The sequence below is a fragment of the Bubalus kerabau genome, chromosome 20, assembly GCF_029407905.1.
Source record: "Bubalus kerabau isolate K-KA32 ecotype Philippines breed swamp buffalo chromosome 20, PCC_UOA_SB_1v2, whole genome shotgun sequence".
Taxonomy (NCBI): Eukaryota; Metazoa; Chordata; class Mammalia; order Artiodactyla; family Bovidae; genus Bubalus; species Bubalus kerabau.
Genome location: NC_073643.1, coordinates 40,827,605 through 40,843,091, shown reverse-complemented (window position 1 = coordinate 40,843,091; position 15,487 = coordinate 40,827,605). Strand labels below are relative to the sequence as shown.

Below are 15,487 nucleotides of genomic sequence, written 5' to 3'. Positions count from 1 at the left end.
AGGCTGCTGCAAGAAGCTGCCCTTCCACCGGTCCTTCTGGCTCCCACCTTGTCTCCTTTGTCTAACCTCACTGGCCTTAACACTCCTCCTCCTCCTCTGTGGTGAGAGGGCCCCGGGCAGTCCCAGAGTGGACACGATCACCAATGCAGGACCAAGGCTGTAAGAAGTCATTGTTGATGATACCCTCTAGAAAGGAGAAGAAAAAGCAGCAAAAATCAGATCCAAGTATTTACTTTTTCAAACAAGTTGTAGGTTTAAATTTGGAATAGGTAATAATTGACATGGTTCAGAAAGCAAAATGTATAAAATTATATTTACCCTGAGATTGCTGTCTCTTCACCCAAACACCCACCTGCTTCCTGCCCCATTGTAAGACAGGTAGACATTTAGTTCAGTTCAGTTTGGTCGCTCAGTCGTGTCCGAATCTCTGTGACCCCATGGACTGCAGCACCAGGCTTCCCTGTCCATCGCCAACTCCCGGAGCTTGCTTGAACTCATGTCCATCGAGTCAGTGATGCCATCCAACCATCTCATCCTCTGTCGTCCCCTTCTCCTGCCTTCAACCTTTCCCAGCATCAGGGTCTTTTCCAATGAGTCAGTTCTTCACATCAGGTGGCCAAGGTGTTGGTGGAAAAGCCATAGCTTTGACTACATGGACCTTTGTCAGTAATGTCTCTGCTTTTTAATATGCTGTCTAGATTGGTCATAGCTTTTCTTCCAAGGAACAAGTGTCTTTTAATTTCATGGTTCTAGTCACCATCTACAGACATTTTCAAACCCAGGAAAATAGTCTCTCACTGTTTCCATTGTTTCCCCATCTGTTTGCCATGAAGTGATGGGACTGGATGCCATGACCTTAGTTTTCAGCTTTTTCATCTCCTTTTTCACTTTCATCAAGAGGCTCTTTAGATCCTCTTCACTTTCTGCTATAAGGGTGGTATCATCTGCATATCTGAGGTTATTGATATTTCTCCCGGCAATCTTGATTCCAGCTTCTGCTTCATTCAGCCCAGCATTTCGCATGATGTACTCTGCATATAAGTTAAATAAGCAGGGTGACAATATATAGCTTTGACACATTCCTTTTCCAGTTTAGAATGAGTCCATTGTTGCGTGTGTGGTTCTAACTGTTGCTTCTTGACCTGCGTACAGATTTCTCAGGAGGCAGGTGAGGTGGTCCAGTATTCCCATCTCTTGAAGAATTTCCCACAGTTTGCTGTGATCCACACAGTCAAAGGCTTTGGCGTAGTCAATAAAGCAGAAGTAGATGTTTATTTGGAACTCTCTTGCTTTTTTTGTGATCCAACAGATGTTGGCAATTTGATCTCTGGTTCCTCTGCCTTTTCTAAATCCAGATTGAACATCTGGAAGTTCATGGTTCGCGTATTGCTGAAGCCTGGCTTGGGGAATTTTGAGCATGACTTTGCGTGCGTGTGAGATGAGTGCAGTTGTGCGGTAGTTTGAACATTAGTCTGTGCAGTAGTTTGGCATTGCCTTTCTTTGGGATTGGAGTGAAAACTGACCTTTTCCAGTCCTGTGGCCACTGCTGAGTTTTCCAAATTTGCTGGCATGTTGAGTGTAGCACTTTCACAGCATCATCTCTTAGGGTTTGAAATAGTTCAACTGGAATTCCATCACCTCCACTAGCTTTGTTCGTTATGGTGCTTCCTAAGGCCCACTTGATTTCGCATTCCAGGATGCCTGGCTCTAAGTGAGGGATTACACCATCACGGTTATATGGGTCATTAAGATCTTTTTTGTACAGTTCTTCTGTGTATTCTTGCCACCTCTTCTTAATATCTTTTGCTTCTGTTAGGTCCATACCATTTCTGTCCTTTATTGTGCCCATCTTTGCATGACATGTTCCCTCGGTATCTCTAATTTTCTTGAAGAGATTTCTAGTCTTTCCCATTCTGTTGTTTTCCTCTATTCTTTGCATTGATCACTGAAGAAGGCTTTCTTATCTCTCCTTGCTATTCTTTGTAACACTGCTTTCAGATGGGTATATCTTTCATTTTCTCCTTTGCCTTTAGCTTCTCTTCTTTTCTCAGCTATTTGTAAGGCCATCTCAGACAATTACTTTGCCTTTTTGCATTCCTTTTTTCCTGGGGATGGTCTTGATCACTGCCTCCTGTATAATGTCACAAAGCTCTGTCCATAGTTCTTCAGATACTCTGTCTATCAGATCTAATCCCTTGAATCTATTTGTCACTTCTACTGTATAATCATAAGGGATTTGATTTAGGTCATACCTGAATGGTCTAGTGGTTGCCTACTTTATTCAATTTAAGTCTGAATTTGGCAATAAGGAGTTCATGATCTGAGCCACAATCAGGCCCTAGCCTTGTTTTTGCTGACTGTATAGAGCTTCTCCATCTTTGGCTACAAAGAATATAATCAATCTGATTTGGGTATTGACCATCTGGTGATAACCATGTGTAGAGTCTTCGCTTGTGTTATTGGAAGAGTGTGTTTGCTATGACCAGTGCATTCTCTTGGCAAAACTCTGTTAGCTTTTGCCCTGCTTCATTTTGTACTCCAGGGCCAAACTTGACTATTAATCCAGGTATCTCTTGACATCTTACTTTTGCATTCCAGTCCCCTATGATGAAAGGACCTTTTTTGGGTGTTAGTTCTATAAGGTCTTGTAGGTCATCATAGAACCGTTCAGCTTCTTTGGCATTATTGATTGGGGCATAGACTTGGATTACTGTGATATTGAATTGTTTGCCTTGGAAATGAACAGAAATCATTCTGTCATTTTTGAGATTGCATCCAAGTACTGCATTTTGGACTCTTCTGTTGACTTTGAGGGCTACTCTGTTTCTTCTAAGGGATTCCTGCCCTCAGTAGTTGGATATAATGGTCATCTGAATTAAACTCTCCCATTCCAGTCCATTTTAGTTCTTTGATTCCTATAATGTCGATGTTCACTCTTGCCCTCTTCTGTTTGACCACTTCCAATTGACCTTGATTCATGGACCTAATATTCCAGGTTCCTATGCAGTATTGCTCTTTACAGCACTGGACTCTACTTCCATCACCTGTCGCATCCATAACTGGGTGTTGGTTTTGTTTTGGCTCCATCTCTCCATTCTTTCTGGAGTTATTTCTCCACTCTTCTCCAGTATCATGTTGGACACCTACTGACCTGGTGAGTTCATCTTTCAATGTCCTATCTTTTCGCCTTTTCATACTGTTCATGGTTATCATTTGTACTAGTTAATTGTCTGCTCTCAGAGATGGTTATGTGTGTGTGTGTGTCTGTGTGTTTCTGTGTGTGTGGCTGTATATGAATTTATTAAGTATATTCCTTTATCTCCTTTTACAGAGCAGAATACTACATATGCTCTCAGAAACCTTTGTTTCACATAACATGATTTTTTTCTCTGTGCATATGTAGTTCTCATTCTTTTTTACAGAAGCACAATATATTTTTTTTTTGGTATAGTTGTGTTGTGATTTATTGCACCGTTCCCCTGTGGCTGTCATTTTGGCTGCTTCCAAGTCTTATTATGACTGATAGTTATGTGGTGAATAACTTGATATGTTCTTTTGCAAGTTGATAGCCTATTTCTAGTATAAATTCAAGAAATGGGCTGTATTCTGAGCTGCATGCATTCATAACTCTGATAGTGCCCGTTTGCCCTCCCCAGGGGACACCAAGGTGGGCTTCTACCGGCAATGCGTGATCCTGCCCGTTTACCTACAGCTTCTCCAGCACAGTGTGTTGTCAGATTTTGGTATTTTTGCTAACTTCACAGGTGAAAAGGAAAAATGTGTCTTAGTGTATTTTATAAGTGAGGTTACATATCTTTCCTATGGCTCTGCCACTTGTATTTCTTTTACTATAAGTTGTTGATATTTTGCTCATTCTTTCTTTGCATTGTTTGTCTTTTTCTAATCAAGAGAGCTCTTGTCAGCAATATAGGTTGCAAATGTATTTTCCTAGTCTGTACATTGCCTTTTGGAGAAGGCAATGGCACCCCACTCCAGTACTCTTGCCTGGAAAATCCCATGGACAGAGGAGCCTGGTGGGCTGCAGTCCATGGGGTTGCAAAGAGTTGGACACGACTGAGCGACTTCACTTTCACTTTTCCCTTTCTTGCCTGGAGAATCCCAGGGATGCGGGAGCCTGGTGGGCTGCCGTCTATGGGGTCGCACAGAGTCGGACATGACTGAAGCAACTGAGCAGCACATTGCCTTTTAACTGTTTTTATGCTGCTTCTTTGATGTTGATATGATCAGATTTATCCATAAAGTCTTTTTTTGGTTTCTGAGTTTTCAATTCTCATTAGAAAGTCTTTCCCCCAACCGAGGTTACTTTTTTTTTTTTAAGGTACTTTTATGGCTTCAAATGTTAATGTGAAATTCTTAAATCACTTGGAATGAAACCTGACTGATAGTGTGATGTCTGAATCGTTTTTTTCCCCCAGATGGTCCCAAATATTTTAAAAGTACTACAATCTGGGGCTGTTTAGTGGAGAGGCACATAACACCTCAGTCGATCCTTAAAATAGCTCTTACAGCAAAAACCTGACGGACTTAGTTCAGTCTCTATGTTCATGAAATAAGTACTTGGCAAAGGTTTTTACCGGGCCACTTTATGATACAGATACTCAGTCATACATGCAGTAAATGAAATGTGAATTTGCATTTACTAGCTCCTGCCTGAAATAAGTTGGACTGTCCTGTCCCTATTAACCCTTCCAGTCAGTAGGGTGTTGTGTCAGCTCTTGCAACAGTGGGAAAGGTAAGGTGAAGAGTTCCCGAAGCCTCAGTTCAGAAGTTGAGAACATCCAGACCAGGGCACTAACTGAACAGGAGTAGACTTGAGGCCCTCTTTCTGAGTTAACAGCCAGGAGTGTGGCAAGGGCTGTCTAGTGCTCACTGTCTTAAAACCAGCTGGAATGTACACATTGCCCTGTTCAGAGTCTGGTCTTGTCAAAATATGGGTCATGAAATTACCTTTTCCTCTCATATCTCCCAGAAAGCATTACTAGTACTTGAGGGTGTCTGCAGGGGTCTCCGGGCAAACTTAATGTCTAGCCTGGAAGTTTGCTCCTGCTTCTCTGTGTATTATTTGTTAATTTTCTCCCACTTTCCTAAGATGTTAATTGCAGGCAGTTTGTATCCTCCAATAAAATTCTCACTGTAGAAATCAGAGTCTTGTTCTTCCAGCTGTAACCAGAGTTGGATGGGACATCTCTCCTATCCACGTGAGATCCAAACTATCTCCAAACATTTTCTCCGTATTTGATATGTTTGCTCTGTCACCCCACCCACCCATCATTTCCAAAACAATTTTGTTCGCTTTTCTCTTCCTTTCTCCCATCATCTCCTCCTCACAGCAGACAAGCCCCACTGATGCAGGGTATGACAGTCATCTGTCCTAGGATGCCTGGGAGCACCCTCATGTGAATTATGCCATTAGATTATGCCCACAAGGATATTAGTATTTGTCAGATCTCAACGTCCCTTTGAAGGTTTAAAGAATATGCAAATAAGAAGCACAGGTCTGAATTCCTTTTTTCTAGAAGATGCCTTCCTGAAGAGATACTCTGAGTATAAACCGAGTTTTCCAGAGTGATTTCAGATGCAATAAAGGGAACTTAACGTGAGTGAGTGGTTGCACAGAAAAGCGTCTCAGCTGAGAACTGACACGGGATTGCTTTCCAAGCGGGACCCCTGCGTTATTTCTAGCAGACCCTCCTCTTGGAGGAAAAAGCCCATCGACTCCCACAGCCCTTCCCTTCTATTGTTGTCTTTGTCGGTTCGATTTCTTGAGTTGTTTTGCCATAATAAATCAATCTGTGTCTTTTTAACATAGCCCTCAATCATCTTCCTCGAAGGCACATGAATGTGTTCCCACTTTCTGTTTATAAGTGGCTCTTATTCATACACGGTTTACTACATCACTTCCATTTACAAAAGTAAATATTAACATGATTTCTGTGCTTGACAGCATGAGAATGAATGAGAGTATTAGCAAGCATGCCACCGTGACGTTAGGTGAGGGCAGTATACATATCGGTTAAGATTACTTAATTAATATTCAACAGCAGCTCAGCCACCCGCCTGTTCTAGCCTCCAGTTAGCATTTTGAGCTGCACACCATGGACAAACTCCTTGTCACTCCGGTGTGATTACAGAGCCGTTGAACTGAATTTGAAGACACTGACTTGGTTCCTAATCCCTGTGTATCAGTATTTGGTTCCCTGTGCATCAATATTTGGTAGTTTCATAATCCCAGGCTTCCCTGATAGCTCAGTTGGTAAAGAATCTGCCTGCAGTGCAGGACACCCTGGTTCAATTCCTGGGTTGGGAAGATGCCCTCAAGAAGGGATAAGCTACCCACTCCAGTATTCTGGCCTTGAGAATTCCATGGACTGTATAGTCCATGGGGTCGAAAAGAGTCAGACACGACTGAGTGGCTTCCACTTTCACTTCCATAATCCCAGGTTTTCATGGAGTCTGCATATTGTCCTGTGGCCCTACTGGCACCCATGCCCCATCAGTTACAGTGATGCTGAGGGAAGTGTTACCATAAGCCGAGGGCCCTGGATGAGAGCAGAGTCTCATCTCAAGCTCGCCAGAGATGTCCAGTTTGACCCAGGTGTCTAGAGGCTTCAAAAAGTCTCCTATAAGCAGATCCAGATGCCTGCCATCAGCAGCAGCAGGCAGTGGAGATCTGGACAGCTACGAGATAGAGTCTTCCTGGACCTCGAGTCTTCCTGGACCTGAGGTCAGCACTTAGCTTTTGAAAAGTATCTTGCATCTAAATTATTCTCAGCTTCCTGTTAGAGGGGCAGAAAGAGATCTGAGTAAGGAAATTGTGAAGACGTGTCAGAGGCTTATCTGAGCAGGTACCCAGGAAAACAGGAGGAGCAGAAAGGAAAGCCTTTCTGCAGAAGACTGGTGCTTCTGGGTGATTCTTGCAAAGAAATGAGAGGCCAGGAGGGAGAACCTGGAGGGTTCCTGCTTATCTCTGTGGTTGGCTACATTTTGTTTGAATAGGAAGCCTCTGTAACTTGAGTCTGTTTATTAACAGCGGGCACCACCAGAGCAGCTGGGGGGGGTGTGTGGGGTTGGGGGTTTTCATTTGTCAAGAGGGCAAATTAAACACCCCAGTCTGTCCTGTGCTGGCAGCATGCATGTTCCCATGGGGAGCTCTGGGGACTGGCGTTGATGACTTTCGCATCTCAGTCTGTATCTGCTGCATCTTGACTGGAAGATGTCCTTGGTACATAGGCTGTGCCGTCTCAAGAGTAGGATTTTTGATTTCTGAAAAAGTCTCTCTGCAAAGTATCTGCCTGACTTGAAAGAATGGAAAATTGTTTTTAGAAATTTCAGTCTGACACCCATTGTTCGTGACTGTAAGCTGAAAACATCTGTGGGTTTTTAAAAGCCCGGCTGATCCATACGTACATACCCAGTCCTGCCATGAGGCCTTCAGACCCTGGATGGGTTCTGGGCCCCAGGCAGTGGGGTGTGGTCTTGAAACCAAGGAGCTTCTAGCCAGGATCCATGTGCATCTGATCACATGGAGAGGAATGTAGGGCACCATTCTCTTGACTTCTAGTCAAAGCTTGCTTATACATCTTAAAACACAGGAGCCCATGTTGGTTTTCTCAGAAGGGATGAATGAATGGAGAGTAATACAGAAAGCTTGTTTCCACATAGCTACTTAGAGCTTCCTGTAAGATGCACATAGTGGACTACCTTTGGTCAAGGAATGGAGGCAGTTGGCTCGTATTCAGGGACTGTGTTGTACGAGATGTGCATAGCTTTCCATGCCAGACTTCAAGGTGAGAGATGCTTACTCTGTGAGAGGCTCAGGGAAAGTGGGACCCACAGACTCACCTCTCCCATTTCATTTTCATTCTGATCCAGCTCCCACTTGAGTTGAACTGAGGAAAAGTCTCTCCTGCCAACTTGGAATGCCTCTTCGTTGCATCCATCTGGGAGCACTCAGTGAACGTGTGGTGGAACTCTTTATTGCGGTACTTGCTTCCTAGGGGTGGGTTTTAGAAAGCCCTCTAACTCAATTGGTTTTCATTGTTCCAGTGGCAGGACGCTTGGAATTGAGGCCATCAGAACATCATGGACTACTTGACAGTCAAGTTTGTATCTATAACTGGAATTCCTTCATGGAAACTAAAATTTATTTTGCTGGCAGACAAGCAGAGCCATAAAGCCACAAAGGTGGCTTAAAAGGTAGCTGTAGGAGGAACAACTTTCATTTGAGAAATCTAACTTTTTTCAGTGCTCTGAAACTTGTTTTCCGTACAGTGGCAGCAGGCTTGGTCTCCCTTAGAGAATTCCATCCTATGCCTGGGAACTTCGGTTCTCACAGGAACCAAGCAGAAGACTCCGTGGTTTTGTTCAAGCTCTATGCAATACAGTTTTTCTTTCTGTGCTTGAGATGAGTTATGTTAACATCGTTGAATTCTTAATCCTATTTCATTTTCTCATACAGGACCCTTTAAATTCTAGAGTCTTCACTGGGCAGTTTTAAGGCACCCGCCACCCAGGATTGTTTTATTTCTTTAGGGCTTTCTTAGGGCCTGGAGACTCTCGGGAACCATTTTTTCTCACGTGGTGGTCCTTCACCAGAGACAATCACACCTGAATTTGGGGATAATTTTTGCAGAAGACACAGATCCGTGTACCCACCCTGGGCCTGCCCAGCTAGAATCACCAGGAATGGGGCTCATCCAACAAGGGATTTTAAAAGCTGCCCAGGGCAAAGAGTTACATGCTGCTGAGTGATAACCACTACTTGATTGAAACTTCAGTGGGGAGTGTTCTTGTGTGTGTGAGAAAGAGATAGAGAGAGGGGCTGACTGACTTCAGGACCCTCCAAAACTAAGGTGAACTTTAAAAATTCCTAAATTGAATGTAAAATAGATAGCCAACAGGAATTTGCTATATGGCTCAGGAAACTCAAACAGGGGCTCTGTATCAATCTAGAGGGGTGGAATGGGGCAGGAGATGGGAGGGAGGTTCAAAAGGGAAGAGATGTATGTATACCTATGGCTGATTCATGTTGAGGTTTGATAGAAAACAGCAAAATTCTATAAAGCAATTATCCTTCAATAAAAAAATAAATTACAAAAGAAAAAAAATAGTAGTAAAAAGTAAGGTTAAACCAAGTAATTTTATTTGCTTTTTTTGTTTGTTTTTGCTCTTACTAATTTGAGTTGTGAAGTGAGCCTTTTCTCCTCCTCTTTTGCTTAGCTGGTTTCACATCTGAAAATGACTTAGCTAGTTCAGCATGGGAGTAAATACTATATTTGTAATCTTAAAGAAATAAAGAGATTATTAGGGAAAAAGCAGATTCCTAAATTGGGAAGCACAGAGTGTCAGGAAAATACTTGCTGAAAGGTAGATGAGGGGAAGTAAAAGATAACTAATTTAGATCATTACTGAGCCAGTCAGGGTTAGTGGGGGAAAAAAAAAAAAAAGATCTGTTTTCAGATTCTTAAAGCAGACGTGATAGGAGGGGCAGAGAAAAAGGAAAGAAAGAAAAGGGGGAAGAGGTGAATACAAAATTTATGGTGAGTATCCAGGAGACTGTAATTTGTAGTTAAACTTAATTTTTTTTTTTTTTTCCATTCCAAACACAATTGACTATTTCCCTGTTCGAGGTACTGGCATAAACAAATGCTCAGTGTGAAGAAATAATGTTATAGGATGGCTCTTGATCCAAACAATCTGTTTCCTTCAAGGAGAGATGTTAGAGTCAGTAACTTGAAGGAGAATTGAACCTAAATAGAACTTTGAAATTGCACGCTTGGTGACACTGAGGCATTTTCAGAAATTTTATCTCCGTTTTCCTGAGCTCAGAATTAGAGACAATACTGCCTCTTGGAACACATCACAATTTAGATATTTAGAGGCATTAAAACTTACACTTTCTTTTCATCTTCTCCAAAATCCCTTGCCTTTACTTTTTTAATTCCTGGATACTACTGAAGGTTTAAAGAAAAAAAGAAGCAAAAAAAAAAAACACAAAAAAACATCTCATGAGACTTCTCTGAGATGAGCAAGTCAAATAAAATGTCGTGTGGTAATGATTCTGAACGAGCCACTTTTCTTAGGTATTAAACCCACAGTGTAGAATTTGTACCCAGAGAAGATTCATCTCCACGTGATCAGTGGTAGTGGAAAGGAGGCCACAACCCAGCAAAATTATCAGTCTCTTTACCAAAGTAGACTCCCCCATCAACAGTTATTCAAGAAATAAGAAGTTAAACATCTAACAGTGTAGTATGCCCATAAAGTGGAGAAGTAAGCAGACTGAGGATGTCAGTTCATGGTTGTTATCAAGGAGATATGTATAATATGATCTCCTTTTGTTAAAAGAAAACTGTCTGCCTGTCGGTATGTGGATGAGATTACAGCTGTAGCCCCTGATGGCTCTCCTTGCTCCGTTCTTGCTGCTCTGTACTCCATTCATCATGTAGCAGCCAGAGCACGCGCTTTGAAGGGGATGAGTCCCAGTCTGTGGATTAAAGCCCTCTGTTGGCTTTTCATTGCTCACAGATGCTAACAAAGTTTATGGCCTTGGATCTGGCATGCCCTGCCTCTTGCCCACCTCTCTGGGTCTCCTTCTTTCCCTGCTCCTAAGTCTGCCTTCCTTTCGGTTCCTGCAGGGATAAGCTCACTCTGCGCTAAGGCTCTTTAACCAGCTCCTGGATCTGCCTGGAGTGGTCTCCCCTGCACGTCCCATGACCCTTCCTCCTTAATCACGTCTCAGCTCTGAGGCCACCTCCTCAGGGAGGACCCCTCCCTCACCTCCCCCGTCAGTTATCACCACCTCATTCTGTTGTATTTTGTTCATAGCTCTTGATGCTTTGAAACTGTTTGTTTACTTGTTTGTGGTTGATTTCCCCGAAAGAACATAAGCACCACGAGGGCGAGACCTTGTCTGTCTTTTGTTTATTGTTCTGCTCCCAGTTTATCATTGTCAGTGATCAAAAAACAGTCACTAGATGAGGAAAAGTGTGCAATGATACACCCCGAAATAGCAGTAGTGACGATTACTAAGAGAAGGATGAGGGTAACTTGGATTTTTTTTCTCCTTTTTTTCATTTGTATCAATAGTTGCTAATTTTTAATTACTCAAATGCTTAGCCAGGCTTAAGGAGGTGTTTTTAAAGCTCCCAGAAAGAGAATGTGTTCTCTGCATGCGCCATGCTAAGCAGTGGGTGCCGAATAAATGCTCACTGGGTCCACTGAAACCTTTTTTCCGAGGGAAGACGTTTGCCACCGAGTTCTGTAGTTGGTGCCCACCCGAGTCCGTGTGACCTGCCTCAGCGTGCGGATGTAGTGACCTCGGTCCCCGAGTTTCTGACCTTCATCCCCAGGGTGTGCTCTTCGCTGGCAATCCCAGAGTCCTTTGCTGCAGGGAAAATCCATTATGAACAGCCACACTCGGAGCATGAGATATGCTTCAGTCCATGCTGCTTTTTCCAAAGAGGATACAGAGCCTCTGGCCTCACGTGTTACTGAGGGTCTGGGTGAACTGTCTGCCTGTTTTCTTCCAGGAAAAGAACCTGCCATGTCAATTCGTGCTTTCCAAGTCGTTTGATGTTAACAGTTACTTGGCCGATGCTGATTGTTCTGACTAATACTTTATATTTTAGAAATCTTATCAGGTGGCGTCATTATGGTCTTAGAATAGTTAATTCTTTGTTGTGTGGTATCTTTTTTGCACTTTTTTCCCCCCTTTTGTGCATAGTTCAAATCTGAGCTGGTAAACTGGGCCATTCGTTTCACTATCACACAGTACTTTTTTGGGCTACTAAATACTTCAGTGGTCCATTATCTTAAGAAAAAGAGATACTCCTCAGCTATGACGGTGGGTGGTTACAGGTGTAGCTGGTTGGCAAAGTCTCCATCCTCCGTGTTTTAACTCTAAGGTTACATTCTGGAAATCTGTGTAAATTGGGGACAGGGACATGGGAGGTGGCAGGGATGAAGAAATAGAAAATTTGATGACCTTGGAAACAGAAAGAAACTATTACGTCAAATCACAAAATCATGGTTTTTTTTTTTTCACATGAATCCGCTTCCTTTCACATGCAGTAGAAGATCCCATCACCACCATAGCCCTAAAATACTTTGTACGTTTCATGTCCTTGTAGCTTAAGTCAGACTGACTGTTCCTTCCAAATTTAGGGGTAGACAGCTAGACGGTGAGCGGTAAAAACGTGTTCTATTATTTATATTACAAATGCCAGGCAGTTCATAGGAAAAAACCATTGTTCGGTGCTCTGCGAGAGCAGTCCCATGAGATGTGTGCCAGGAAAGGAAGTGATTTATGTTCCGGAGCCCCTCATGGCAGGGAGCAGCCCTCCAGACTGCGTCCATGGCCATGCCTGGGCGCGCAGTTGGTTAGAACTACTTCCTCTCTGAACACAGGCGCCGCTGAAAAGAAAACATTTCCCACTGGGACGTGTGATCCTTCTTGATTGTGTGTAGTTATAACAGCTCCGTGCAAACCTACAGTTCCAATAATCTGCAGAACTCAGAGGCTTCCTCACTCCCACCAAGATCTCCTGTACTCTCTGAGATTCCCTGGTGTTTCCTCTTCCCCCAAAACCCCTCTGCTTTGGCTTCGTAGAAACATGAGACACCCAACAGAATCATCCCAAGAGTACTTGCGATCAGGGGAGCCAAGACAACTCCAAAGAAAAGTTGACTTACTCCAGTGGTAGGGATACCCATCGCCTACCCCCGAAAGAGTGAAGCTCTAATTAATTGGGTGTACACAGGGCTCTTGGGAGACGCCAGAGGAGTGGCCTGGGTCCCCGGGACCCCAAGCACCAGAAGGCTGCCGACTGCTTGTTTCAAAGACCCAGCAGTGGGGCCAGCTATTGTGAAGCCCCTCTGCCAGATGAACAGGGACCCGTCTCTGGTCACAATAGCCATTCACGCTGAGCAGCCTCATTAAATATTCAGCCGGTGCTTCCGGCAGCTCATTAGGGCCGCAATGAGCAGTGACGTGGCTGCGGGAACACCGAGGGCCGGCCGGCGGCAGCAGGCAGAAGCTGAGCGAGCCGCCGATGGCTTTTCTGCTCCCTGGCTGTCCAGTGATGACCAGTGTCTGCTCCCTGCTTTGTCTCAAGTCCAGGTAAAAATCAAACAGAATCCCTGACATACAGACGACACTCGACAGCGTTGGGTGCTGGTCTCGGACGTTATCTGACTAGGGTGCTTGCCCCTGGAAGCCCTCTGACCCCCTTCAAGAGCTGTCTGGGGCTCGGGGTGGGGGCCTCTGCTGAGCGCTAACAATGAGGTGCTGTTGTGTGCTTGGGCCATTCGATGACTGCATTTGGGAGGGTTCAAGGTATGGTTTGAACTTGGTGCTGAGAGTTTAGAATAGCGAATAATTCTTCCTCTGGAGTAGGTTGAATTGGGGAAGATTGTGAGCTAATCCTTGCAGTTCATACAGCAAGTTTCCTCAGTTCATACCAACTTTTCATGTGTCTGAGTGGCTTGTGACTAAGTTGTGTCCCTTTTATCTCTCAGGATGGGTATAGTGCAATAAAAAGTGGATATTCTTCAGCGGCGGGGGGTCCTTCCAATCGGCTGGACATTGTCCTCCTGTATCTTGTTCCTTTCCTGTGGGTGTGTACTCGGTGCTGGCTGAAATAGAAAGCGGGGAGAGTCTGAAAGAAGAATTGAAAGATGGTGAACTCAGACAAAGTGTATTTCTCTTCTCACTGTTTGTTTGTCTCTTTCCTGCACAGAAAATGTTTTCAGACAGCTCATTTCTATGTGGAAGATAGCAGTTCACCTCGGGTGGTCCCCAATGAAAGTATTCCAATCATTCCTATTCCGGGTAAGTAAGACACGACTCCTGTTTCCAGTGGGCTAATTGTTTTTCTTTTTTGTTCTCAGTGTTATGTGACAGCCATGAGAAAATATTATTTTTATAGTCTTTTCAAGCTCACCCAGTCTAAGAGAGCCTTAACTAAGGGTAATTTAATGAAATCTTTGCTCCTTTACATCTCTTCCATGTAATGAAATCATCTTTCAGAGAACAGATGACTGTGAGTTCACATAATGTAGAGTCTCATGAAGAAAGGGAAGAAAGAGTAGAAAAAAAGGGGAAAACATACTTATGTACTTGCAGTCTACTTGGACTCGATTTTGTTATGACAGGCAATGTGTGCTTGCTTTTAAAAAAAATTGAAATACTGTTACATATATATTTTAAAGTTTTATCCTAAGATTCCTTACTCTGAAAATCATTACATGACGGTTGAAAGTTTTCATACTTAGACTCGTTGTATGGTAGTCTAGAGAGATGTTCTTGGTCTGGTATCTGTTTCATTTGTCCTTGATACAAGTAGGAAATGCTCAGGTGCTGTTGGGGTAGGGATTGGTGAAAAGTGTTAGTCACTCACTCATGTCTGACTCTTATGACCTCATGGCCGATAGTCTGCCAGGCTCCTCTGTCCTTGGAATTCTCCAGGCAAGAATACTGGAGTGGGTAGCCATTCCCTTCTCCAGGGATGTTTCTGACTCAGGGATCAAACCCAGGTCTCCTGCATTGCAGGCAGGACACTAGTAAATCTTGGCTGATGCCACAGATGTGAGAAGTTCATCAGTGGCTCAGCTCTGGTAGATGGTGTGAGGGATTTGAAGGTGGCCCCCATCATTTTTGGGGTTTCTCTGGTGGCTTAGATGGTAAAGAATCTGCCTGCAATGCAGGAGACTCAAGTTTGATCCCTGGGTCGGGAAGATCCTTGGAGAAGAGAATGGCTACCCAACTCCAGTATTGTTGCCTGGAGAATTCCATGGACAGAGGAACCTGCTGGGCTACAGTCCATGGGGTCGCAAAGAGTCGGACACAACTGAGCCGCTAACACTCACTTCTTCACTTTTCCATCGTTTTTATTTGGTGTCCCCTTCCTGTTGTGCCAGAATCAAATGTTCTTCCTCTGAGTTGCATTCTGTACTTGGAAACACGTATTGTCAGATATCTTATACATTCATCCTTTTGTATTTTATAATGGAGTAGTATAGCCTATTAACAATGTTGTCACGGTTTCAGGTATACGATAAAGCGATTCTGCCACACATAATACATGTCTCCATTCTCCCCTAAACTCCCCTCCCATCCAGGCTGCCAGGTAACACTGAGCAGAGTTCCCTGTGCTGTACAGTAGGTCCTTGTTGGTGATCCATTTTATTTAAATATTTATTTTACTCATTAGTCTGCACTGGGTTTTAGTTGTCGGATCTTTAGTTGACATATGGGATCTGGTTCCCTGACCAGGAATTGAACTCAGGCACCCTGCATTGGGGGCGTAAAGTCTTAACCACTGGACCACCAGGGAAGTCCCAGTTATCCATTTTACATATAGCAGTGTGTACACGGATCCTCTTGACATCATTCTTTTGTAAGCAGAGGTGCCATCTCCCACTCCCCTGCAGACCGTGGATCCCAGCTGTCTGCCTCATTCTCTAG

General features: G+C 43.7%; 1 protein-coding gene across 5 annotated transcripts in view; it reads left to right on the top strand.

The window, feature by feature from the left end:
* PTPRG (protein tyrosine phosphatase receptor type G) overlaps nucleotides 1-15,487 on the top strand; it is a 770,267-nt gene that overhangs the window by 695,917 nt on the left and 58,863 nt on the right. For all 5 annotated transcript variants that reach the window (XM_055557457.1, XM_055557454.1, XM_055557459.1 and 2 more), the window contains one exon: nucleotides 13,761-13,852. In XM_055557457.1, coding sequence (XP_055413432.1) covers nucleotides 13,761-13,852 — 92 coding nt within the window. The remainder of the gene's footprint in view (nucleotides 1-13,760; nucleotides 13,853-15,487) is intronic.